The sequence below is a fragment of the Rattus rattus genome, chromosome 2 (assembly GCF_011064425.1).
Source record: "Rattus rattus isolate New Zealand chromosome 2, Rrattus_CSIRO_v1, whole genome shotgun sequence".
In the NCBI taxonomy this organism is placed as follows: Eukaryota; Metazoa; Chordata; class Mammalia; order Rodentia; family Muridae; genus Rattus; species Rattus rattus.
The window spans coordinates 43,641,138-43,667,439 of record NC_046155.1 but is presented as its reverse complement, the minus strand read 5'-3'; the positions used below and the strand labels follow the sequence as shown (position 1 = coordinate 43,667,439).

Sequence of the window (26,302 nt, the reverse complement as noted above, 5' to 3'; positions counted from 1 at the left end):
TCTGGTGTGTCTGAAGACAGTTACAGTGTACTCATATAAATAAAATAAATTTAAAAAACAGTTGCCAGTTGGCCTGGCCCCTTCAGAAAAATCAATGTCTGGAAAGCAAAGCAAAAAGAGACCCGATGAAAATGTGAAAATAACCCCCATGTATACAATCGATTATAGAGAACTCCTTAACACCCCTGTACATTAGGTCTTGTTACTGAATTAATTTAATTCTCTTTCAATGTGCTAATATTAAGGTCACCTAAGGGAGGCAGTTTTTTACTTATTTATGAGGTGCACATGGAGGGCTGCACTTCCTTTTGAATAACTCAGTGAGAATGAAAGGGACTTGGAGAGATGTGAGCAAAACAGCAAATTTGGCAGCATGTTGACACGCTGAATCAAAGTTATGATTGTTCTTTCAATGCGTTAAAAAAATTTTTTTAGGGGCTAGAGAGATGTCTCAGTCACCCTTATCACAAAACATAAATACTAGAGTTCGGATCCCCAGTACCCATATAAATCTGGACAGATAAATTTCAGGGCCCGCCAGTAATCCCAGCGTTCAGAAAGCAGAATTAGGGGATCTGGGCAATATGGCTTTCTAGATTATTCTAATCCAATGAGCTCTGGGTTCAAATGATACCCTATCTCACTAATAAGGTTGGGAGCAAGGGAAGAAGACTCCTGATGTCAACCTCTGACCTCCACAGGAACCTGCATGCACACAAGCATGTGCCCACATGAGTAAACACACACACACACACACACACACACACACACACACACACACACACACACACACACACCAAACAAACAAAAACACCAGCCAGGGTTGGAAAGATGACTCAGCTCGTCATGGGATCCATTGTTTGGATCCCAGAATCCAAATCAGAGACCTCACAAACTCCTGTAAATCTAGATCCAAAATATCAGCATCCTCTTCTGATTCCAACATGTGCGCGCGCGCACACGCACACACTAATATAAACACGCACGCTCACAGTTCAGTGACTCCAAATGTTTCTAAAGCAAAGAAAACAAGATACATTTTTTTCTCTCTTTAATTCCTCTATCTTTTTCACTCTTTCCAGAGTGAAACCGCGGAGAGATTTTTATCCCTCTACCGCCCCGTAGATAGGTATTTCCTATTGGCTGAGCTGTGTGACGTCATATTTCTGCGCTCCGGCGTTCCAACCTTGAGCGCGCATTTGTGTTTCTAGCATTTGGTGGCGGTTCCCCGCAGGTTGTCATTACCAATGACTCAGAAGCCGCTGCGTCTGTGAGTGACCTTGCATCGGTAGACTCAGACACATAGGAGAAAGGGAGAGAGGCGGGCGGAGGGGGGGGGTGAGGGTCTTTCTCCAGACCGGAAGGGGAAGACGGAGGGGAGGTCGCAGGGCTGCTGGGAGCACGAGTGGAGGCTTCCTGTTCTGTCCCAATTCATTTTCGCCCAGGTGTCTTTCGAATCTCTCGGGAGAACCAAAAACTTGCCAAGCCGGACTACTTATTTTAGGCCTCTTCTGCCTGCGACACACCGTCTTTCTTTAATTTCTCCCGTCGTGGCATGTATTGATGAGCCAAATACTTGCAGACATCGGGTGCATTGGTGGGTTTGGGCAGACAAAATAAATATTGCCCTACCCTGGCGTACTTTTGTTGCGGGGTCGGTTAGCGAAGACAAGACTTCATTCAGAAAGACTATTAGGCAGTGGTAGTGTGTTTCTGCGTGGTGGAAAACGTTGCACAAACGAGTTCCTGTCTTGATAGCTGCTAAGTCTGGACAGGAGGAACAAGCGTTAACGAATGCGGAAAATGTAGAGAAAAAGTTGATGGGTCTGGAGGATATATAATAATGATATTTGGCTTAATGGAAGGAATTAAGGCTTTCTTGAGAAAGTGAGGGTTTTATTCAGGTAAATATTACTGTATTTAACAGAGAAATCATCAAAACGTTTAAAAGCTCCTTAATGTGGTCCAATCTTCGTTCTAGAACGTGATCCTGCTTGAAAGAGATTTACTAGGCCTTGCTATAATGTTTATCTCTTCTTTGCAGCTTGGCTTGTGGAGATGTTGAAGGAAAGTTCGATGTTTTATTCAATAGAGTTCGGACAATTCAGAAGAAAAGTGGGAACTTTGATGTAAGATGATTATTTTTACTGACATTTTACTTCTGTAGTCAGGCATTAAAGTACTGGGTCTTTGTTAGTTTTATGATTGACTTTCCCTTTTTTGGTCCTTAATATGAACACTAAGTAGCTGTGGTTTGATGAGAGGAGGGGAGGTCTTTTACTACTGTTCCCTTCTGTACACTGTTGGGATTGAAATCGTGTTACTTTCTTACTGAACCAAAAACAAACAAACAAACAAACTGAACAGAGCTAGCCAGTTCTGAGACCTGGGTTTGATAAGCCCAAATTTGCTTCATGAGTGTGCCCTATGGGTCAAATCAGACAACAGATGTGCACATGCTTTAGTAAAGAAAGAACTGGAAATGAATGTTGCTTAAGTTGCCACATTATGAGTTCCTAGGACACAGGAGAGTCTTGTAGGTATAGGGAAAAATTTGTCCATTGGGTCATCTGTTTCAACACTGCTGTGTATTCCAAGGAAGGAGGATAGAGAGGCCCTGGGAACCTCTGGAAATCACATAAATTTTGCCTTCTGAAAGGTTTCACACTCTCCCACCCTCAACTTGGAGTGATTGACAGTGCATCAAAGTTTAATAATTCATAGAATTATTAGTTAAATTAACGAATAAGTACTTAGTTTGAGACTATTAAATAGAGTAATTAGCTGGCGATTACAGACAACAATGTAATGTTTAATTTTTTGTTGTTTTAATCTCATCTATCTTTAAAAAACTCATTTTAGCTGCTGTTGTGTGTAGGAAATTTCTTTGGCTCTACCCAAGACGCTGCCTGGGAGGAGTATAGGACTGGCAGCAAGAAAGGTATGGAAATGGTTATTTATGTCCAGTTTCTTCCAGACTCTCGGGCTGTAGCTGCTGTTGGTCGTTTTCGGGGATTGGTTGCTGAAGATTTCTCTCACGCATTGGCGAGCGTAGCTACTTTGGGGAATTTCTCTCCTGGTATTGTTAGCACATGCTCACAATGCCAATACATGAGAGGCTCAGGCGGGAGTGACAGAAATCTGTGACTGGGCAGCTTAGGCTACAAGGTTGAACTGTCTAAGATAAAGTAACTAAGAGTGTTATGTCCCTCCTAAACTCCGAATTGGGCTAAAAAGAAGGCATATATATATACAATCCTGTGTTTTTCACATTTCGAAGTTTGTTCTGTTTCGTTCAAAGAAAGGATACTCATTTAGAGTGGCAGGAACTGATAAGTACAGCTAAGTATGTCTTTTTCTTTTTTTTCTTCTTAAATGCTTTTTATTTTAGGCTATGTTTCTTTTCATTGTATATACATTGACCATTTAAGATGGCAGTTCTTTGGTCTGGTGACATCACTTAGAGCGTGTTCCATATTTAGGCTGGCTATGGAGGGGATGCACAGACTCTTTACTTTTGCCATGACTATTTTTCCTATGAGAAAATGTTTCTCAATTTTCAGAGCAGACCCAGTAACCATTGGTGGCATGTCTGTTTTCCCCATTAGCTCCTATTCAGACGTATGTGCTTGGTGCCAATAACCAGGAAACAGCCAACTATTTCCAGGATGCTGATGGCTGTGAATTGGCTGAAAACATCACTTATCTGGGTAAGTTAAAAAAAATTTTTTTGTAATGAATTTAGTAAAAACAAAATTTTTCAGGGGGCTGGAGAGATGGCTCAGTAGTTAAGAGCACTGACTTCTCTTCCAGAGGTCCTGAGTTCAATTCCCAGCAACCACATGGTGGCTCACAACCATCTGTAATGGGATCCGATGCCCTCTTCTGGTGTGTCTGAGGACAGCAACAGTGTACTCACATACATAAAACAAATAAATCTTAAGAAAAACAAACAAAAAGAAAAAAACAAAATTCAGGGATTAATCTCTCAGGAAAAGTTTTGGCTAGATTCTTTTGCCATCCCTGCTTGAGAGAATAAAAATTTTGTTTTGTTTTTCCTTTGGGGAAGATTTTTCCTCATAGTCTGTGTCTAGAGCCCTTTGGACAGTGGTATTTCTTCTTCATTGTTTCTCTGATTCCCCTCGATTCTCTTTTGTTTCTGAGCCCTGGACCACTTTTTCAGCCAACCAGAGCGACCAATCCCTTGCCCACACTATGTGGAGAACTTAAGGTGTATGTTACATTTGAATGAAAGAAACTGCATCCTTCACTGACTTTGCTGGAGACTTCTACCTTACTGGATAATTTGGCTTCTAACTACTTTACTCCAGGTTTCAGTCTAAGGCTCTGGCAGCTCAGGTCTGTAGTGTTTGTCCTTGGTTTTTCTTTATTCCTTTTGTCTTTTTTATGTTCTCAGGGGCACTAATTCCAGGTTAAAGCTGCTCATAGCCCTCTGCATTTCTGCAGTTTCAGGACAAAGGCAGTTGATAAGTTCTGCGGTTCCCTCAGCACTGTCTGCCTTAGTCTGCTGTCCACTGGCCATTATTCAGCTCAGTGTTTTCTAAAATGGCTCCTTCACATTCTTGGTGGTCTTGTATCTCTAGGAAGCATCTGTATTTCCTTTGTTAGAAATGCTCTTTATCTTTACAGAAACACATCACCCACCATAGTCTGTCATTGCCTCTGGGCCTCTCTATACATTGTGGCCCTCATAGAAGCCATTTTAGCTTTTTCCACCCGTGAGACTCCCTTAGGAAGAATGTTGAGGGAAACTTTTGTAATATGACTTAAAATTTAATTGTTATTTATGTTACTGGCAATCAAACTCGGGGCTTCACACATTTGCTAAATTTGTCTTCTGCCACTGAACTGTATCTAGTCTCTGTGCTTACTGGAGTAAGCTCACTTACTAGATACTGAGTGTGAGTGGAGGTCAGACGACAACTTTGTTAATTGGTTCTCTTCTTTCACCTTACGTGGGTTCTAAAGACTGAACCCAGGTTCTAGATCGCAAAGCCAGCACCTTTCCTTGAGCCATCTCACCATCCCTGCTTTTAAGAAATGATGATTATTTTCTGTATAATGGTGCTTTGCCTACACATATGTACATATGTGTACCAGATGTGTGCCTGATAGTCTTAGAGATCTCTGGAACCAGAATTGGAGACTTCTGTGAGCTGCCATGTTGATGCTGGGAACTGCACCCAAACCCTCTGAAGGAGCAGCCAGTTCTCTTGATGCCTGAGTCTGCTCTCTGCCCTCTGCTTATTTATTTTTAGCTACACTTGTGAGACAGACATTTTGAAATCTGAACATGGGTCTGACTTGTCACAATCCTCAGTGCGTTTTTTCAGTTTGTATTAAGAACATTCCTGTATTTGTCAGCCATTTTATTTGGTGAATTCCACTCAGTCACATCTTTCATCAGTGGTCTTGTTGACCTGTGATAGCCTGAAGCACTGTAGCCGATTATAATCTGATAGTTCTTTCTAGAGTAGATGGATTAGATTAAAATTTGGGGAGTTGGTAACATAACCATGAAAAATAAAGCTGAGAAGAGAGCTGAGGTAGAGAGAGGAAGCCAGGAGGTGACAGTACCGTAGTGACAGGCTGTCATGGGTGGGGAGACAGGTGCTCTAGGGTGTAGACACCAGATTGATAGAATCTGGGCACAGGGTAAGAGACCACTGGCAGTTCCAGTCAGTGACCAGCAGCTGCCACACACAGAAGAGCTCTTCAAACTTAGGAAACAGGAGTGTTTTTTAGAGTAGAAAGGCAGAGAGCCAGGGGACTGAGGCGTGGGAAAGAAAGACGTGCCACATTTTCTCCTGCAGCTCTGACTAAAACCCATTCATTTTTCTTTAAACCCAGGTCGAAAAGGAGTCTTCACTGGCAGCTCGGGGCTGCAGATTGTATACCTCAGTGGGACAGAGTCCTTAGATGAACCAGTCCCAGCTTACAGTTTTAGTCCCAAAGATGTGTCTTCCCTGAGAACGATGCTGTGTTCTGCACCCCAGTTTAAGGGTGTTGATATCTTACTCACGTCCCCGTGGCCCAAGTATGTGGGGAGCTTTGGGAATTCCTCTGTGAGTAGTGCTTGTTCAGTTGCAATTTTTAAAGTGAATTACACTGGCTTAAGTTGGGTTTTTAAGGGTTTTCTCTGTATTTTGAATATGTTAATTCTTAGTGCCTTTTACAGAAACATTTTGTGAAAAAATTTCAAGATTCTATATAAGCTACATCTACCGACAAAAATAGTTGATCTCATAAACATATAATTTGCACATAAAATTGCAGAATCTTAATTATAAGCAAGTGGTTCCTGAAATTATGTTCTCTTACAAGTATCCTCCCTTAGCCTTCTTTATATATTTTGCAAGTTTATTAATTCCCAGTGGAAAGAGTTACAGCTATTGGCATCCCTCTAGTTGCATTTATTTTCCTCTTCTATTCCAGAATATTGGGTTTGGCTATCTGATATAGATTTCAAAATTGGGTCATTGTGAGATTGAGTCTAGTAGTGTAAATATTAATAGATGGGGAACAAGGTGCTGAGACTGAATTTCTGTTGTGGACACTAATCTGGGATGCCTTGGAAGCCACCCTGTATTATAAATAGTCCTGTGAAGGGGCAGTTACTGGTAAACTGTGACATGGCTAGACACGGCCTAAGAAGGCCTCGGGATGGTTGTGTAAGGGTAGAAAGCAGCAGCTGAGCCTCAGTGGAGGGAAATATAAGACTAAGACTGAATTTGGGAATGAACTCACAACTAGATCCCAAGTTCAGTGATGTCCCAGAGCATCCTATGTGTGGATCAGTCCTTGCTGATTCAGCACTGAGTGTGACTGTAAAAGTCATCAAGATGCCAGCCAGTGTCATCAGGGAGAGTGTTGAGCAGAAGAGAGCCTAGTTTCCCCACCAACCTGTGGTCCCTCCATTTCTAGAAAGGAAGTCCCTCATTTTGGGAGAGCAAGAGTCAGCAGAAGGCAGTAGGAGTGGAGACTTTGGTCAAAGTTTGGAAATGTCTTAGTCAGGGTTTCTATTCCTGCACAAACATCATGACCAAGAAGCAAGTTGGGGAGGAAAGGGTTTATTCAGCTTACACCTCCACATTGCTGTTCATCACCAAAGGAAGTCAGGATTGGAACTCAAGCAGGGCAGGAAGCAGGAGCTGATGCAGAGGCCATGGAGAGGTGTTACTTAACTGGCTTGCTTCCCCTTGTTTGCTCAGCTTGTTTTCTTTAGAACCGAAGATTACCAGCCCAGGGACGGCACCACCCACAATGGGCTTGGTCTTACCCACCTTGATGACTAATTGAGAAAATGCCTTACAGCTGGGTCTCATGGAGGCATTTCCTCAACTGAGGCTCCTTTCTCTGTGATAACTTCAACTTTTGTCAAGTTGACACAAAATTAGCCAGTACAGTAAACAACCATATAAGATTTTTATGGGGAAGAAAACAATATACCTAGCTATCTTTGTGATACTACAACCAAGTTCACGGTCAAACAGCTTTCTTTAGCAAAAGCTAGAAGAAGCTAGGAGTATCCTGTGAACAAATCTACCGTGACAAGACATTTTACTTGAAGCTTCTGTTTGTTTTGTTTTGTTTTGTTTTGTTTTGTTTTGTTTGAGACAGGGTCTCTGTAGCCCTGGCTGTCCTGAAACTAGCCATATAGACCAGGCTGATCTCCCTGCCTTGGCCTCGGCCTCGGGAGTGCTGGGTTCAAGCCCCCATAAGCTCTTTCTTTCTTTTCTTTTTTTTTTTTTTTTTGGAGCTGAGGACCGAACCCAGGGCCTTGCGCTTGCTAGGCAGGCGCTCTACCACTGAGCTAAATCCCCAACCCTCCCCATAAGCTCTTTAACATAGGAGTGGCTGTGCCATTTCCTTGACTGAACAGAAGAACAGCTTGTTCGGTAATGAGAGCCTTGAACGTCTGTGGGCCCTGGGCACTCTGGTGCTAGTGTTTGCTTACTTCTCGACCATGACTTACTCTGTCAGATTCACATGTGCACTGTGAATCGTGTTATGCAGATGTAGTTTAAAGGCTGTAGGGAGAGACCTTTTCTCAAAAGGAGTCTTAATGTTTGTTGTAGAGGTTTCTGTGGAGGAATTGCCTTGGCTTGTTCCCTCTGGTTTCCAACAATTGTGCCATTCTGTAATTTTAATATTCCAATGTTTTTAAATGTTTGATTGCCCTAGGGTATGCAGTTCAGTGCAAATATGCATCTGTGTATAAATTTGAAAGATCTTTCAAAACATTTTCTTGTTTCTTTCCATTCTTTATAATTCCTGAGTCTGTGTGGCTAACCAAGTTCCCATTTACTAGGGAGAAGTAGATACCAAACAGTGTGGCTCAGCTTTGATCTCTAGCCTTGCCGTAAGCTTGAAACCGAGGTATCATTTTGCCGCTTTGGAAAAGTCGTATTATGAGAGACTTCCATACCGGTGAGTAACTTCTTATGGGTGGTCTCTGTAAACTCTGTTCCCATTTAGCTGTGTGTCTTGGTTTCGTCGAGTCCTAAGGCACTGTGTTAGTTTCATTTTTGTTGCTGTGGTAAAATGTCAACCTATGGAAGACAGGGTTTGTTTTAGTTTATTAAGTCCAGGAGAACCCATTCTAGTGGGGTACCAGAGGGTAGCAGCAGGAACAGGAACCTGGCTGTTTACAGTTTATTTGTGCTCAGGAATTGGGCCAAGGCTGCAAGGAGCCCATCCCCAGTGACATATTTCCTCCAACTAGGCTCCACATCCCAGGGAGTGCCAGAAACCTCCCCAAATAGTACCACCAACTGGAGACAAGTGTTCAAAAACCACATGACCTCTGGAGGACATCTCCCGTTCAAGTGCCGTACTCATAAGTTTCCTGACTTGACATAAAGGAGCTAGACTGTAAGACTCTGTAAAAATGTAGGGTTTTCTATTAGAATGCTGGGTGATCCTTAAAGAGTATTATGTCCTAATAATAGGTTTTTCGGGTTTTGTTTGTTTCTTTTTTGAAACAGGACCTCTCTATGTAGCCCTGCTTATTTCAGAACTGACTTTGTAGACCAGGCTATCCTTGAACTCACAGAGATCCATCTGCCTCTGCCTCTGAGTGCTGGGATGAAGGCATGTCACCTGGTGAGGTCCTTCCTTCATCAGGTCAAATCAGCGTGTGTTCTTTATTTAGTCTTGAATACTCAGCAGTCAGCACAGTCACTTTGGAATTTAGAATTTCAATTTGAGAATCAGGAACTTAGATTGAACTGGGTGTGGTGTGTCTTGCCTGTAATCCCTTACACTTGGAGGTTGAAGTAGGAGGATTTCAGTGAGTTCAGAGCCAGCCTGGGCTAAAGCTGAGACGTTGTGTTTCTCTCTGCCCACCAAGAATTTGTACTGATGCTCACCATCCAGCACCTTAAGAGTTGCTTTTGCTCACACTTGTCTTCCCTTAGTTACCGGTGTTGATAAATGCAGAGCACTTTTAAAGCTAGAGAAGCTAACAGAACGGTTCTACCGTGCATCCAGGACAAGTCAGCATCTTTAAAAATCAAAGTATACTGCATATTAGTGTTCGATGCATTAGTGTTTGATGCTCAACTTAGAACATACTTTTGTAGTCTCATTGTTTTTATGTTTTTTACATAAGAGAGAGTACATTGACCCCATGAGGTTAGGGATCCATAACCACTGGAATGCTGGGTAGCTTCTAAGGTCATATGTCCTGTGGTGAATTCAAGACTTGTTCTTCTCATGAACCTGTGGAATCTTACCTACTTCACAGTTGCAAATCAAGGGTAAAATGGTAGTCCATGACCCTGTCTCAGTACCCCCCTAACCCTAACCCTAACCCTAACCACAGTTAAGAGTCCTTCCTCTCATTTTCTGATTTCACATAAACACACACATGCACACACTTGCAACACACAACACACACACACACACACACACACACACACACACACACACACACTTTTAAATCTAGATTTTAGAGAAAATGTGTAGTGTTTGTCTTTCTAAGTAGTTTGTTTCTCTTTATATAATGATTTCTAGTTCAGTCCATTTTCCTGCAAATAAATGTGTTTTGGTTTTACTGTTGGAAATCCCATTGTGTATGTGCACCATTTAAAAACCCACTCATAAACTGGATAGCTAGGTGGTTCCACTGTCCCCATGAAGGTGTTTGTGTGTAAGCCTAGTGGTGCCAGGTCAGGTGGCGGCTCTGGCTTAGGCGTGAGCTGCTGCTCAGCTTCCTACCCCACCAGCAGCATTTACAGGTCCTCCTTCCATCCCTCAGCACCGACTCTCCCATTAACATGACAGGAAAGGAGGAGGGGGGGGAGGGGGGGCAGGGGCAGGTGGCACTGGGAGGGCAGGAATTAAGGCAAAAATGGGAGCTGTTGATTTGTAGTGATGAGGTCGGTTGTCGTGCCTTTCAGAAACCATGTCGTTCTCCAAGAAAGTGCGCAGCATGCCACTCGCTTCATAGCCCTGGCGAATGTTGGGAATCCAGAAAAGAAGAAGGTAAAGATTGGAGTGCTTGGTTGGCTACTCGGCCTTCAGAGCTTCTGGCCTTCTTAAGTCCTCTGTGGTCCCTGAGTCACAGCTTCAGGGACTCCTTGTAAAGGTTAAGTTTCCTTGAGTGGCTTGTAGGAGGCTTAGAGAAAGGTATGTCCCTGGGATATTCAGTGGGAATGGCCGGCCTGCCTGCCTGCCTGCCTGCCTGCCTGCCTGCCTTCCTTCCTTCCTTTACTTCCTTCCTTCCTTCCACATCCATGTGCTTGCCTCTGTTGCTACACATGAGTCTGCCCTCAGATGATAGGCATACCTCCTTCTAGCAGCTTCATTTACCTGAAACAATAAAATCCTGTTGTGAACATTCTTCAAGGCACAGTGATACACACCTTTAACCCCAGCAAGGAGTGAGTTCCCGGCCAGCCTGGTCTACAGAGTGAGTTCCAGGCCAGCCAACAACAACCAAAGCAAAACATGTATGCATGTATACATATGTATATATATACTAGTACTTCCTTGGCTTTTTGAATTAGTAGTTATACCTGGAATCTAGAAAATAGTGCAGATGATCAAAGACAGACCAGAAAAAGAGATTGTATTTTTTACTTCCCTGGGAATGCTTTGCTAATGCTAAAAGTTGGACGGTTGAGTGAGACAGCTAATACCAGAGTAAGTAGTGAAAGGAGGGCATAGGCTGTGACCTTCCTCTGTAGCTGACTGTCCTCTACAGCACACCAGAGACAGCGTTCATGAGACAAGCTAACTCCTGCCCCTTCTCTTTTTTAAGCTTTGAAGCCCATTCTTAGCAAGGCTAGACTGATGTTTGAAGCTGAACTTCCCTGGGGAGCAGAGCTGTGTGATTTCAGTCTCTTACTCAGTCTCAGAGAGTCATAGGCACAGTGTGGACTCGACAAGCACATCCAGCTCAAGTCTTTGTTCCAGTCTACGACCTTCTCAGCAGTGAATGTTTGTCTTTTCCCCTTTTCTACACTCTGACCGAGTATATTGATCCTCCCCCCACTCAATTAGACAGAAGTTAATCTATCCTTACAACTTCAAATTTCATTTCCATTATTTTGTTGAGGTAAAACATATATTTATGCCTTAAGTTTTTTTTTTCTTTTTTTTTTCAGAGCTGGGACCGAACCCAGGGCCTTGTGCTCGCTAGGCAAGCGCTCTACCGCTGAGCTAAATCCCCAACCCCATGCCTTAAGTTTTTTATCTTATGCCATTAGCCCAAGATTTATAAAATATATATGAATTGTTTTCTTGTTTGCTGCTAGTCCCTAAGGAAAGGTAGCAGAATATGGGAGAACTGTGTCAGAGAGGGCAGACTTTCCTTTTCCAGTTGGAATATTCATTAAGAAGATGGAATTGGAGTTCCATGGTTCTATTAACAAAGGTCACATAAACAAAAAGTTTTTCTTCAAGGCTTAAAGAGCAAGTCCCTTTGAACCTTAAATGTTGTCACTGTACCGGTCTCCAAGTGAGGAGCTTAGCCTGTTTAAGGGCTGGAGCTTTGCTCTCTTACTCATTACTTTGTGAGCCCTCCTTAGCCAATGCAGAGGCCATCAGTTGGACATTGGCTACACTACTATAGCACCACAATGGGCTTGTAATTTTCTTAATGTCAGAGACTTTCAGTGAAATTGTCATCATAACCTGGTTGGTCACAGAGAGACACAAGCCTTAACATTACTCTTTTTTTCCTGGAGTATCTCTATGCCTTCAGTATTGTTCCCATGAAGCTGATGGCTGTAGCCGAGCTGGTAAAGCAACCTCCGGATGTCACTGAGAACCCTTACCGAGAATCTGGGAAGCAAGCCGCTGCAGGGAAACAAATCCCTGCCCCTCAGGTAAGTTCCAGTTGTAAGCTGGCATTCAGGCCGGCTGCTCTCTGTGGGCTTTCCTGCTTATAGTTTCATACATCGAACAACTTCAGTTTTTAACTCTTAATGTTTTTCCTCCTGGCAAATCATGATAATATTTAGAAGGTCCTGCTGGATGACAGGTGTGCACATTTAGTCACAGCAGAGGCAGACGCAGAGGCAGGCAGATCTCTGACTTCTCAGCTAGCCTGGTCTACAGAGTGAGTTCTAGAACAGCCAGGGATATACAAGAAACTGTTTGAAAAATCAGGCCAGCCCATCCATGGCTATACAGAAAGACATCATCTTAAAAATGAGGAGGGAGGAGAAGGAAGAAAAATGAAGTTTATTTTTAAATTGTTTGGGGTTAACAGTTCTATGCTGTCTTTGTCTGAGGTGACATTGTTTTTCCTTGTCTGAGATGATTATTCTCAGTTTTTGAGGCAAGGATCTGTTGGTGGCAGATTTATGATTTTATGATAATTTCAGTAGAGAAATAAGATTTTCTTTGAAGAGGTTTGTTAATAGTGGACTTTAGAAATTAATTGTCTCTCCACTGAAGCAAGGCCGGTCGGTCAAATTTCCTTTCTGTTCATTCCAAAACCTTTTCCTGCCTCTCCTTTGCCCAAAGTGGCTCATCCTCTCTCCCCTTCAGTTGAAGTTGGATCAGACTTGCTTCGTTCTGAAATTTCAGGGCTGCTCATGTCATCGTTGGGAGAGAAAGGAGATAAATGGAGTTAGGTTCATACTGCTCTGGCCTAGAGAAAAGTTGCTGTATATCTTGGGTTTAGCTTACTTTTCAGAAGAGATAGATTTGGTAATGGTTTTGGATAGGTATGCTGAGATGTGAGACTGAGGGTCCCATGGGCATCAGGGTTGGGATGTACTTGTCTTTCCTAGAATAGGCAAGGAGGGGCTGAGGAAATCTGTGAGAGACAAGGCAGCTCCCTTTTCTTTTCTGCTTGGTTACGTGTCTGCAGACTGGCTGAGTGACATCCTTCCCATTGACCCTTGCAGGAAGAGTCAGCCTGTCAATTCTTCTTCGATTTGAATGAGAAGCAGGGAAGGAAACGGTCATCCACAGGCAGGGATAACAAGCCCCCTCATGCTAAGCAGCCTCGCAAGCCTCGTAAGTACCTTGGTCTCCATCGAGAGCATTGACTTTGGAGGATTGTTTGGAAAGTTGCATTGCTAAGAACATCTTCTGGCAAAGAAAATTTTCATAGAGCCATCAGGAGCAAAACAGAATCATGTAAAGATGGCTGAGACTCTTCCTGTAGGGACAAGGGAAAAGCTCTGTCTGTCTGTCTGTGTAAAATGTGGCGAGTATAAAACTGACGTGGGTTCATGCAGTAATAGCAGACCCACGCTGAGGAGGAGGGCTTTAGGCTGCTTCAGTGAGATCCTCTCTTCACCGTGCTGTTTGAAAGAGGAGGATCTGAACTTAGGAAGGTGGGTAGACCCACAGTTATGTGGCTACTGATGTCAGAGCTAGGACTAGAATTGGGGGTGCCTAAGTGACTCCCATCCAGGTCAGTATTCTCTCATTGTAGCCTATTGCCAGTTTGTATGCTGCTTTCGTCACTGGATGATCTATTTGTGGACCACCACTTGTGGATCAATTATCAATTCAGAGGGCTTCAAAGGGAGGTTTAGTTTCATTGACAGTGGTGCAGCATTGGCAGCCATAGTGAGAACCACAGGTCCTGCTCATTGTGGAAGTCTTTGTGGTCTTTGCTGTATGGCAGGCAAGACAGCAGTGAATAACAATGAATTCTCTGTTGAAAGTGTTAGTATTGTTGGGGTGTGTGTGTGTGTGTGTGTGTGTGTGTGTGTATGCATGTGTGCTGTGTTGTGGAAATGAGAGGACAGCTTTCTGGAGTGGGTATGGAACTCAAGTTGTCAGGTCTTTGTGGCAGGCGTTTGACCTGCTAAACCATCCCTTTGGCCACGAGGAAGCTTGTGCAGGTGATTATATCTGTGGTGATTGGATCTTAATGCTTCCCTATCTTTCCTATGCAGCTCAGCCTCCAGGACCTTGTTGGTTTTGCCTTGCCAGCCCTGAAGTGGAAAAGCATCTGGTGGTCAACATTGGCACACATGTGAGTTACTTCCATAGGTGGGTGGCAGAGAAGGAAATGCCTGTTACTTGGTTTTACTAATTTTACATAGTATATGATCTGTGCATCAAATTTACCCCACCCCCTCTTTTCCTTTCTTTGTGAGTCAGGGTCTTTCTATGTAGCCCTGGCTACCCTGGAACTCACTAGACTAAGCTGGCCTCCAGCTCACAGAGATTCTCCTGTCTCTGCCAAGCGCTGGGATTAATGGTGTGCACCAACACTCCCAGACAATTTTCACATTTTGAATTTGTAGTTCATTGATACTTAGTAAGTTTATTGAATTATGCAACATCACATAATAGAGGTTTCCCTGCTGGGTTTCCATGCTGGGTGTGCTGTTGCATGCTTTAACCCCAGTCGTCAGGCAGAGGTAGGTGATCTCTGGAGGCCAAGGCAAGTCTGTCTACATAGAAACTTCTAGGACAGCTAGCACCACACACAGAGACCCTTGTTTCAAAAAGAAATTATAAAGTAGAACTTTAGAGCATTTCCATCAGTCCAATAAAATTTCTTAAACACATTTATATTAATCTCAGTATCAACTCTCAGCCTTGGCTACCAATTGCATACTTTGTATCTTTTTAGGTTTATGAGGTTTTAGACATTTAACTGAAATCATGTAATGCATTGTGTGTGTGTGTGTGTGTGTGTGTGTGTGTGTGTGTGTGTGTCTGCTTTGACTAGAATCATGTTTTTAAGTTTTATCCATATTATAATTCATGTATAAATGTTTTACTGCCAATTAGTGTTATGCAGGTATATTATTTATCTATTCACTTACCGCTTTCTAAATCACTAGGCAGTTGATTTAATATCATTTTATAGTTCTCAGGAATAATGTTTCTGGTGTTTGCATATAATAATAATATTTGCATATATTTGTGAAACTCATTTATTTTCATTTCTTTTGGATAGATACTAAGAAGAAGAATGTCTCAATAATTTGCAAATTTGTATTTAAACTTAACAAAGAAAAGAATTTTGTTCTTAATCTCCTGTTGTGTGTGTGTGTGTGTGTGTGTGTGTGTGTGTGTGTGTGTGTGTGTGTGTGTGTGTGTGTTGCTGTATGTGCATGTGGAGTGCCTGAGCCTGAGGATTCAGGATCCCTGGGGCTGGAGCTATAGAAAGTTGTGAGCCACCTGACATGGGTGCTGGGAACTGAACTCAGGTTCTCTGCAAGAGTAGCATGTGCTCTTGACTACTAAGCTCTCTCTCCAGCTGTTTTAACTTTTTAAGAAATTGTCAAACAAGGGTTGGGGATTTAGCTCAGCGGTGGAGCGCTTGCCTAGCTAGCGAAGGCCCTGGGTTCGGTCCCCAGCTCGAAAAAAAAAAAAAAAAAAAAAAAAAAAAATTGTCAAACAGATTATCAAAAAATCACTGCATTATTTTATGCTCCTAACAGCAACACTATGAGAATTTGGCCTTTCCATATTCATGCCAATATTGCTTAACGTCTTTTCCTCCCTTCTTGGTAGTGTTGGGGGCTGAAGTCAGGGTCTTGTGCATGATGGGCAAGAACACTGCCATTGAGACCCATCCATAGCCCTTTGCCTGCCTTTCAGACTGTAGGCATTATAGTTTTATGGAGTCAGTTTCATAAGCACTCTCCTTCTCTGTCTCCCTCCACAGGATAAATCTTCTGTATATGTCTTAGATTCATCTATGTTTCTTGAAATTTTGAGTTCATTCTTTTAATTTCTCACTGTTTTAAATATTCCTTGATTTTTCCCTATTTTAAATAGTGAAAACAGAAAGGGGTCATGTGTCATTTATATACGCATACTAGATCTAAAATGTCGATATTGTTAGCATGGTCTTATGCCTATAATCTCAGCACTCAGGAAACTGAGGCAGGAGGATTATCACAAATTCAAGGTCAGTTTGGACTGCCTAAAGAATTCTAGGCTATGGCTATGCTGGGCTTCAGAGTGAGGCTTTTTCTTTGAGAACAAACAAAAACAAACCAAAACTACTCCTAGAAACTGAAGTTCATTAAGCATTAGAAAGATTAAAGTGATAGTCAGTTTTCCAGTCAATGATTGTACAGTGAGGGTTTTCTGGAGTAGCATTATAGAATAAATCTCTCTACATATAGAATGGAGATTTACTAGAATTACTGCTAGCTGTGGTCAGTCAAACAATAATTGCCTACCTATGGCAGGTCAAAGAATCCAGTCATTTTACAGTCCATGAGGCTGGATAGCTTAGCTGGTCTGCAGTATATCAGTGAACCCCAAAGAAGTAGACTTTAATGCTAGTGAAGGAATAGACTTGTGATCAATGTGGACGCAAACAGACAGAGAGCATAAGCTTCTTTCTTCCATGCTTTTATATAGGCTTTCAGCAGATGGCACTGCACAGATTACAGGCCGGTTTTCCCCAATTCCGAGTAGAAGTAGATCCTTCCACTTCAAATGAATCTGACATCCTTTCAGGTGGAAAACACCGTGTGTCTCAGGGAAGTCATTTGGGTTTATACTTTTTCTCAGAGCTTGCAGTTCAGGCTTTGTAAAGATAAGTCTTTTACTTACAGTGAAGTAGTCACCAGAGTTAAGTCTAAACTGAATATTCTCGAGGGCCAGCTTACTGTGTAACACTTCTGCAGACAGATGGTGTTCATCTGGTTTTCATTGATATCTTTCAATTTTGGTTTCTAAAGGTGACTTTCCTCTTCATCTTAACAATCTGAGAGTTCCTTTTTTGTGACCAACTGGAGTCTCACTTTGATTTTCACTTCCTTTCCAACTGAAGAGGCCTAAACTTACCTATTTCTGTTTTTCATCTTAACTATTGGCGTCCTGTCCAGGGAGGTGTTCTGGAGTCAAGGCCTGTGCCACACACAGTTGGCTTCTAAGGCCGTGGATGAGCTCTGACAGCAAGCTTGACAGGCCTTGACTTTTGTGGGTGTGCTCTTTTTAGATCAGCTTTGGGCTCCCCTCACTGGGTTACCTTTCACCAATCTTCTCCCTTACACAGCCTTCAGGGAGGCAAGTTGGAGCTGCCTTTTCTTCAGGAAGCATGCAAGGTTCCAGGGCCCGTGGGGGAGGAGGAGGGGTTGGAGAGGATGGCTTGGCCTCTAGGTCTTGGGGTAAAATATTCTTTCTTTGCTTCCCACAGCTTATTCCCCAGGAAATGGGCCTGGGAAATGAAGGAAACTGTTCCTTTGTGTCTGAAGCCAGCAAAAAGGTGTCTTTAGGAATGCTTTTGACCAAGTTCCCAAGCGCAAAGTAGCGGGCCTGGGGCATTTTATCCTAGACTCGTGCTTGCCTGAGAGTCAGATCTACACTGCGCTGGACTTTCTCTGGGCTTCTGAGTCCCAGCAAGGGCTCGCAGTCTTCCTGGTCATTCCTCTTGGTTTTCTTGTATTACATTTTCCTCGGGGCTGTCTGTGAGCTGCTGTGCTTTCCTTCCTTAGGAAGGTACGTAAAGTGTGCTGACGGTGTGGTAAAGGGGAGTCCCCTGAGCCCCGAGCAAGGATTGCACGTCAATGTTTCCCATGGGGAACACTCATTTAGGCCCTTTATCCGTTTACATGGTTAGAGACCACCCAAGTACAAAACAGGTCAGAAGAGCTTGAAAGAGCAGAGCATTGGGAAAGTGGGAAATGGTGTGTGACAACTGACGTACATTAGAGGTGTGCACAGTCACTTGGTCTAGCCGTTAAATAGCTAAAGAAACACACATCAGTATAAAGCTGACATCTTTGGCAGTGGCCTGTGACAAAGACTAGAAAATAAAGGGTTCTAGAGTAATCTTTTTAAACAAATGCAATAAAAATGGCTATTAATAAAAACTTTCAATTCCTCTGAGGATTTGGGGAGGATGTTGTTTGGTTATTGGTGGTAAGGCTCTTCCTCTGTTCCTAGGCTGGTCTTAAATTTGAGATTCCCGTTTTAGCCTCCAGAGTAGGTAGAACTATAAGTATGTGTCACCATGTCCTGCTCCTTGAGGTTTTAGTGAACTGAAATCTCTTGGGAAACCAGCTGTGCATGTGTTTAGTTCTCTGTCAGTAGTCAGGGGGGAGCCTCTGTACTTTCTCTTTCAGCCTTAGCTTTGGGACCACCACACTAAAAGTACAGTTTGTTTTTAAGTCCCTGTGTACTTCCCTGTATTGATATTCCTTGGCCCTTTGCCTGCTCACTCAAACCTTCTTTTCACATCATGACTGTTAGAGCAGCACCGCCTGTCTGAATGGCTTCGTTTCTTTTTTACTGTTGCTGGTTTTGCCAGGGCTGAGGCTGGACTGTCCTCTTTTACCTGCTGAGTGCTGGGGGAGGGCAGCCTCCTCACCTGATGTGCAGGTTGGTTGGTTTGTTTCTTGATTTATTTTGTGCGCATGCTTAAATGTGTGTTGTTCTTAAAGACTGAGAGTCATTGTTGGAACAGAGTGCTCTGACTTTTTCTCTGAGGTTCATCCTATTGGGATGTAGACTTCCTTCCTTTGACTGTAGAATTTAGTTAGCACCTTACAGCTGTGGGAAGACTCATGCTGATCATGGCACCTTAGCCTTTTTTGTGAGCCCAGAAGTGTATTAGGGAGAGAGGAGTGGGGTTGGATATTCTGGGGGAGGAAGGAAGGAGTCATTTGAAATAAGAAATGTTATTGTTTTTATGGTCGAAGGGAAAGTGATAGTAACTGAAAATTGCTTTAAAGTTTAGATCCTGGGATCCCCAAATAGTCTTTTTGAACTCTAGCATTTAAAACCAAAGCCCTTCTTATATGCCCTGAGTTCATTTGTTATTTTCATGGAAATTTGTTAAAACTGATCCCCACTCTTTAGAAGATACTTTAAAATGTTGTCTAGACCTTAAATCATGTATGTATGTATGTATGTATGTATGTATGTATGTATGTATGTATGTATGTATGAAGTATATGGGTATGTTGGTGTACCATGTGCCTGCAGAGACCAGATAGGGCATTGGATTCCCTGAAACTGGCATTGTTGATGGTTATGAGCTACCATGGGGATGGTAGGAGTTGAATCTGGGTCCTTTGGAAGAACAGCTTTTAGCCACTGAGCCATCTCTCCAGCTCCTGTTCTAACCTTTAAAATAAAATCTTGGGGTTGGGGATTTAGCTCAGTGGTAGAGCGCTTGCCTAGCAAGCGCAAGGCCCTGGGTTCAGTCCCCAGCTCCGAAAAAAAAAAAAGGAAAAAAAAAATAAGATAAAATCTTTTAAAATATAATTTCTATTAAGAGTATCTTGGGGGCTGGAGTGATGGCTGGAGTATGGACTGCTCTTTCAGAGCTCCTGAGTTCAAATCCCAGCAACCACATGGTGGCTCACAACCATCTTTAATGGGATCTGATGCCCTTTTCTGGTGTGTCTAAAGATATCTACAATGTACTTATATATAATAATTTAAAAAAAAAAAGAATATCTTGAGTCAGGCATGGTGGGTCATGTCTTTAATCCCAGCTCTCAGGAGGCAGAGACAGGTGGATCTCTGTGAGTTCAAGGCCAGCCTGATCTATAACATGAGTTCTAGGACAGTCAGGGTTGTTACACAGAGAAACCCTACCTCAAAAAAAAAAAAAAAAAAAAAGGCAAACAAAAACAACAACAAAGCAAATAAACAAAAGACTATCTTGGATTGGGTGTATTGGTCCAGGGCTGTAGTCCCAGAGCTTGGATGCTGAGCCAAGAGGATTGAATTTGAGGCTGCCCGGTACAACATAGCAAGAGCCTGTCATCCTGTTCTGGCTGGAAACGGGCAGCATCTCGAGCATTTCTTACTGTAGCTCAGGCTCACTGTGTGTGTATAGGATTTTCTCTGTGAGTGGACAGTCATACATATAGGCTTGCTGTCTTGCTTCTGCGATTCTTCTTCAGTGCTACCTTGCCCTGGCCAAAGGAGGCTTATCTGACGACCATGTCCTCATCCTGCCCATTGGACACTACCAGTCGGTTGTGGAGCTTTCGGCAGAGGTGGTGGAAGAGGTAGAGAAATATAAGGATACTCTGAAACGCTTCTTTAAGAGTCGAGGGAAGCGTTGTGTTCTATTTGAAAGAAATTATAAGAGCCATCACCTCCAGCTTCAGGTACGTGTTTCCTGCCCAGGAACTTGGAAATCACCGTCGGGACCTTGATATTGATAAATTTAAATAATGATGACCTCAGGATTTAATTTTAATACTTAGAGCACTTGATATTGTTTTCATGATAATATTTGAATGGTGGTCATTTAGAGGGCTGGGCATATCTGCTGATAATCCCAGAGCAGTTCATGCTGGAGGTAACTGAACAGCAAGGTGGTGTGTGCCCGTGTAGACAGATCGGATCGTTAGGAAAGGTTCCACGGAAGGTGAGTATGTGGAATTGCTGGGTAAGCTGCGGCTGTTCATGTGGAAGCCCAGCGGGAATGCAGGCGTAGAGGTAGGGAAGAGTTTCCATAGCATGGGCCAGTACTTCGGAAGTTGAGTGATTTGTCTCTCTGGTGGTAGTGTCTTCCTGGCGCATTTGTTAAGTGTTCAAATGGGCCTGACTCTGCCACATACATTATGCAGGAGCTGGCAAAGGCTTAGAGACAAAGAAGTCTCTCTTGAGTGTTTCCTAATAACAGACTGGCTCCTATATGTGACAGCTCTCATAAGTTTAAGTCCTACAGCCAATCCAATGGAGGTTGTTTGGCCTGAGGAAAATCTATGCTGAGGGGTGTTTCTCCACCCCAGTGATGGGTTTGCTACTTCCCTAGGGCTTTAAAGACTCAACTTCTTTGGAACCAATACGAAAAGGTTTTTTTTTTTCTATTCCTCCCACACCAACCCAGGTCATTCCTGTGCCCCTCAGCTGCTGTGTTACAGATGACATTAAAGACGCCTTCATTACCCAGGCACAGGAGCAACAGATAGAGCTGTTGGAAATTCCAGAACATTCAGACATAAAGCAGGTAAATCAGGAAGGGGTGGTGACATTTAGGGAGGAGTTAAGATCTGAGTTTTTGACATGTTGAAGCAGAGGTACTAAGTAATGGGCCATTTGGTACTAGAAATACAAGATATTGATAAGACTAGAGGGGAAGACGTCATCATAGCAAAGTCTTAGTGCCTTGCTAGGAAAAGTAAGGAATTAGACTTTTCTGGGAGTTGGGAAGATGGCTTCAAGGACTTGAGTGTGATCTCCAGCAGCCGTGTAAAGGTCACGAGCTGGGACATGTGCCTGTGGTCCACGTGCTGAGGGGGGAGAGACAAGAGCTTCTTGGCCCTAAATTGAAAAGCGACAGCCTTGCCTGCTTCAAAGCCTGAGGTGGTAAGAACTGAAAAAGTCACCCAGCATCATCCTCTGGCCTCCACAGGCATGTGGCCACATCTGTATATGTAGTCCCACGCATGGGAACAGGTACACATATACAAACACATATGAATTTAAAAAATTAGACACTTCCTGTGATGGGAACTTAGAAGAATGGGTACCATGGGAATAGATTGGCATTTTAAACGCTGGTTCCTATAGTGTGTCACACTGTTTTTAAATTTATTTGTCCTTACACATTTCTGTTTACTTCAGATTGCACAGCCAGGAGCAGCATATTTTTATGTTGAACTCGACACAGGAGAAAAGCTTTTCCACAGAATTAAAAAGAATTTTCCATTGCAATTTGGGAGGTTTGTATGTTTTCACTCTATTTAGTGTATTTCATTTGACCTGTTATAAACATGGTGACAGGCTTCATGGACAGTCAGTGAAAACCAACCAGGGAAGGGTCCAGCCCTAGGAAGTTTAAGTCTTAGAGCAGATCACTGCTACAGCCTTGGGCTGGAGAACTGGAAGTACCATGAACAAATCTTAAGGAACATTATACTTTAGAAACTTGGAGCAGGAAGGAAGGGCTCTTTCTACCAATTGCAAGGCTCCATGAAAGGCTGAGAGTACGTAAGGGAGAGACTGCAGAGGGGAAGACACCATGAGGGCGCTCCTGGTGGAACAAAGCAGGGCCATTGCATTTGTGCCGGCTCACACACTGGCACGAGCTTTCCAGCCATTGTTCATTCTGCCTTCCGGTTGTGTTGTGGGTATCCCGTGATCCCAGCAGAACTCCATACAGACATGAAAGTGCACTGTAAAGCTGCACTGATCAAGAAGCACACGCTACACGTGCTGTTGGATACTTGAAAATGAGACTGAGGGGCAGTGAGATGAGACAGCTTGCTGCCACACCTGTGACGTAGTTTGATCCTTGGGACCTACATGGTAGGCCCAACCGTGAGTTCTCTGACCACAGGTGCTATGGCATTCGTGAACCCATGTACAAATAAATACATAGAATGAAAAAGAGAAAATGGAAGTGAGCTTAAATTTAAATAGCCACACTGGCCAGTGGCTACTCCCCTGTATACTGTATCTTAAGGTGAGTTAAGTAGCATGGCCATGGTCACAGTCACAGGTTCAAACCTTAGTGTAGTGAACACCAAGATGGAGGTCTTTAACCCTGTTATTCTGCATCATTCTGAAAGCCCTGTGGAGGGAACAGAATATGTGTGCTGATCTCTGATTTGCAGCTCTTCTCTGACCACTCCCAGTGGTTTATCCTGGGCTTTGAATGAGCCGTCAGCCAATCCTAGATTAACTTGGAAAGCCTCCGAGAGACTGCCCCACTGGATAATCCAACAAATCCAAATAAATGATACATGAGAACAAGTACCCACTCCTGTTCTTATCGTTCTTAGTCTTTCCTTAGGAACACATGCAGATACGCAGTGGGGACATAGGCAATGGACACAGCCATGTACGGTCCACATCTTTTTGTGATCATGGTCATTGTTTATGTTTCAACACTGAAAAATTTCAGAATACAAATGTATAATTGACACATTCTATACTTAATAGAGAAGACGGCTTTATCTTCATTTTACGTATGAAGAAACAATGCTCATGGTTTGCCAGGCAAACCAAAGTCTGAGTTTAGGTCCTTTGACCTTCAGACCACTGTGATTCATTTCTGCCTTTTCTATTTCTTGTACCTTCAAAGCTGAAATGAGCCAAATAGAATTGTTTCTAACATATTGAAGTAAGTTCAAGGAAAAGTGTGTATCGGTAGAGCTTAGAAGCTGCTTGTGTGTGTGTCTATATAAGTTGTTTTCTTCACATTGAACTTTCTTGTGTACTCACACACACGAGGGGCTAGGAGGACAGGTAGAAGAGCTTTAAGTGAGGATGGGCATAACATGTGACTCTAAACCATGCCCTCAGCAAACTCGGTCTACTTGGCATGTGAAAACTATAGTTTAAGGCAGAGACATGAAATACCAGAACATGGACTGGATCTCTGATTTTTCTGACGTTTGTACATGGTGTTCATTCCTTAAGTATTAATATTGTGGTTCCACATTGTTCCAGGAAAGGAGAAATAAATGGGGTGGGAAAGGACACTTAATATGGCAGAGATATTGTCAGGGCAATACAGTGGGAGCTGTAAGCAATCTGCATACTCTTTAGATGACACTGGAAGGTGGCTTTCATCACTACTCCCATTTTCTCTTCTTTGTACTCTGCAGGGAGGTGCTGGCCAGTGAAGCTATTCTCAACATTCCTGAGAAGGCTGACTGGAGGCAGTGTCAAACCAGTAAGGATGAGGAGGAGGCCCTGGCTCGCCGCTTCAGGAAAGACTTTGAACCCTTTGACTTCACTCTGGATGACTAGCCAAAGGGAAGGGCACAGCACAGGTCACACTGATGGCACAGAAGATTGTTCCAGCCTGTTCTGAAAGTGAAACTACAGTCTCTCGTAGGGGCTGCCCCCTTCCTCTTTTTCAGTATATTCCCACGGACCTGCCTGCAGCAGGAGGCCTCTGACCTTTTTAAAAGAAGTCATTTTGAGATTCAATATGTTAAAAGAACATCTGCTACATATTTCTAAGACAGCTCTGTTTCTCCACATCCTCACAAACTTTTAAACCTTTCACATTGGGTATGGTAGCTCCTGCTTCTAATCTCAGAAATTGAGGAGTTACGGCAGGAGGATTGCTGTGAATTCAAGGCTAGTCTGGACTACACCGTGAGTTTCAGGACAGTCTGGTCTATGGTGTGAGACCCATCTCGCCTCCCCGTCCTCGCCCTCACCTCCCCAAAATGTAAAAATAATGTCCCTCAAATCTTGTAATAAAAAGGGAACACTTTACTAAGGTTGACAAATGTCTTATGTTGCTTATGGCCTCTGAAATGAAAGTATGTGTATATGAGACCAGAGTTTAATCCCCAGCACTTATCCCAGAGTAACACAAGCAAATGGGTCTGGGGAAGGGAACCAAGCCTGGCCTTTGCTTCTATTTTCTTACAGCATCTTATTCACATAAGAGAGTCCATTCCGTATTTTTGATATTTAGCTCTGGTATGCTAGGACATAAGTTCCAAGAATATAGCTAATGAGTGCCCTAATGTGCTGCCCATTGTTAGAGTCTAGAGTCTAATTTCAAAAGAAAGTGGTAGGGGTTGGGGATTTAGCTCAGTGGTAGAGTACTTGCCTAGCAAGTGCTGGGGTTCGGTCTCCAGCTCCGAAAAAAAGAAAAAGGGAAAAAAAAAAAAGAAAGTGGTAGATTAAAGACATAAGATGAGTTTAGTTTGAATGTGTTGTTTTAGATATTTTAAATACCAGAGTTACCCAGTACATGTGTCCACATTGCCATTAGATGCTTCTAAGACTCATGCAGATCAGAATTGGTGAGAGGGCTTTGAATACATTTTTTTTTTTTTTTTTCTTTTTTTTTTTTTTTCGGAGCTGGGGATCGAACCCAGGGCCTTGCGCTCCCTAGGCAAGCACCCCACCCCTGAGCTAAATCCCCAACCCCTGAATACATTTTTGATGTTTCACGTGTTTAAGATACCTGAGTTATCTCACAAATGTGTCCAGAGTGTGGTAGATAATTTTCATACTCATGCAGATGTAGGTTGGTGATTGGGCTTCAGGATTATCAAGAGTATAGGCCAGAGTGAACTTATAAAATAAAAGGGCAAACACTATAACCAAGAGCTTTTCCACCCGGCCTCTTTGTTCCCCAAAGTAAGGACTCTGAGATTTAATATTTCATGAATAAATTCCTAGGTCAAAAGCTTTGGCTTGTTCCCCAGCTAGCTCATAACTTAATCACCCGTTTATTCTAAGTCCTGCCAAATAGCTGGTTCCCTCTCCATCAGCTTCCGGGCCAATCTTTCCCACCTGACTATTTCCCAGAATTCTCTCATTCATTTGTAACACCATCATCACCACCACCACCACTCCCTCCCTGCACCCCCAGCCCTTTTCTCTCTCTGCTGCATGCCCCCCTTATAATCCTGCCTCAGCTCATTGGCCATGGGCTTTTTATTGACAGGTGATGCTGCCATACACTGCACAAGAAAGTCTCTATTCAAACACAGTCAGTCCCATCCTAAAGATGACCACGATTTAAGGAAACGAGAATGCTGCATGTCAGAAGCCTTCGAGAGGAATTGGTCTTTGCTGGGTGCTTCTGGTGTAGACCACAAACAGTTCCACCTAGTTCTCATAAAAATCTCTTGATGTCTATTTTGTTTCTGAACAACAACAAAAACTAAAACAGTCTTAGAAACCTGAAGATTGTGGAGCCTGGCATAAACTATTTTACAGTTAAAAAATAAAAGGCCAGGCCTTTAATCTTAGCATTCTGCAAGCAGATTAAAAGCCAGCCTCGTCTATGTACTGAATTCCAAATGAGACAAGGCTACATAGACACTCACAAAAAAGCAAAGAAAAACAAAACAAAAAGCCCCAAGAATTAAAAAAAAAAAAACCAATAAACTTTGAGTTGCATTTTAAGAATAGAATATTTAAAGTGAATTGACTGTAGAAACCA

At 42.9% G+C, this 26,302-nt stretch overlaps 1 protein-coding gene and 1 non-coding gene across 2 annotated transcripts; both read left to right on the top strand.

Annotated features, from left to right (window-relative positions):
* Positions 1–1,157: 1,157 nt before the first annotated feature.
* Positions 1,158–24,622, top strand: Cwf19l1 (CWF19 like cell cycle control factor 1). The gene is made up of 14 exons (XM_032892035.1): positions 1,158–1,270; positions 2,045–2,129; positions 2,863–2,941; positions 3,609–3,710; positions 5,872–6,086; positions 8,333–8,451; positions 10,425–10,509; positions 12,216–12,356; positions 13,386–13,497; positions 14,391–14,470; positions 20,328–20,537; positions 21,266–21,385; positions 22,003–22,100; positions 23,991–24,622. Exons 1-14 carry the CDS (start codon positions 1,248–1,250, stop codon positions 24,133–24,135), a joined length of 1,614 nt encoding a protein of 537 aa, XP_032747926.1. The 5' UTR covers positions 1,158–1,247; the 3' UTR covers positions 24,136–24,622.
* On the top strand, positions 20,929–21,074 carry LOC116895076. The gene has a single exon (XR_004387245.1). It is a non-coding gene; the product is annotated as a small nucleolar RNA SNORA12 (small nucleolar RNA).
* Positions 24,623–26,302: the final 1,680 nt, after the last annotated feature.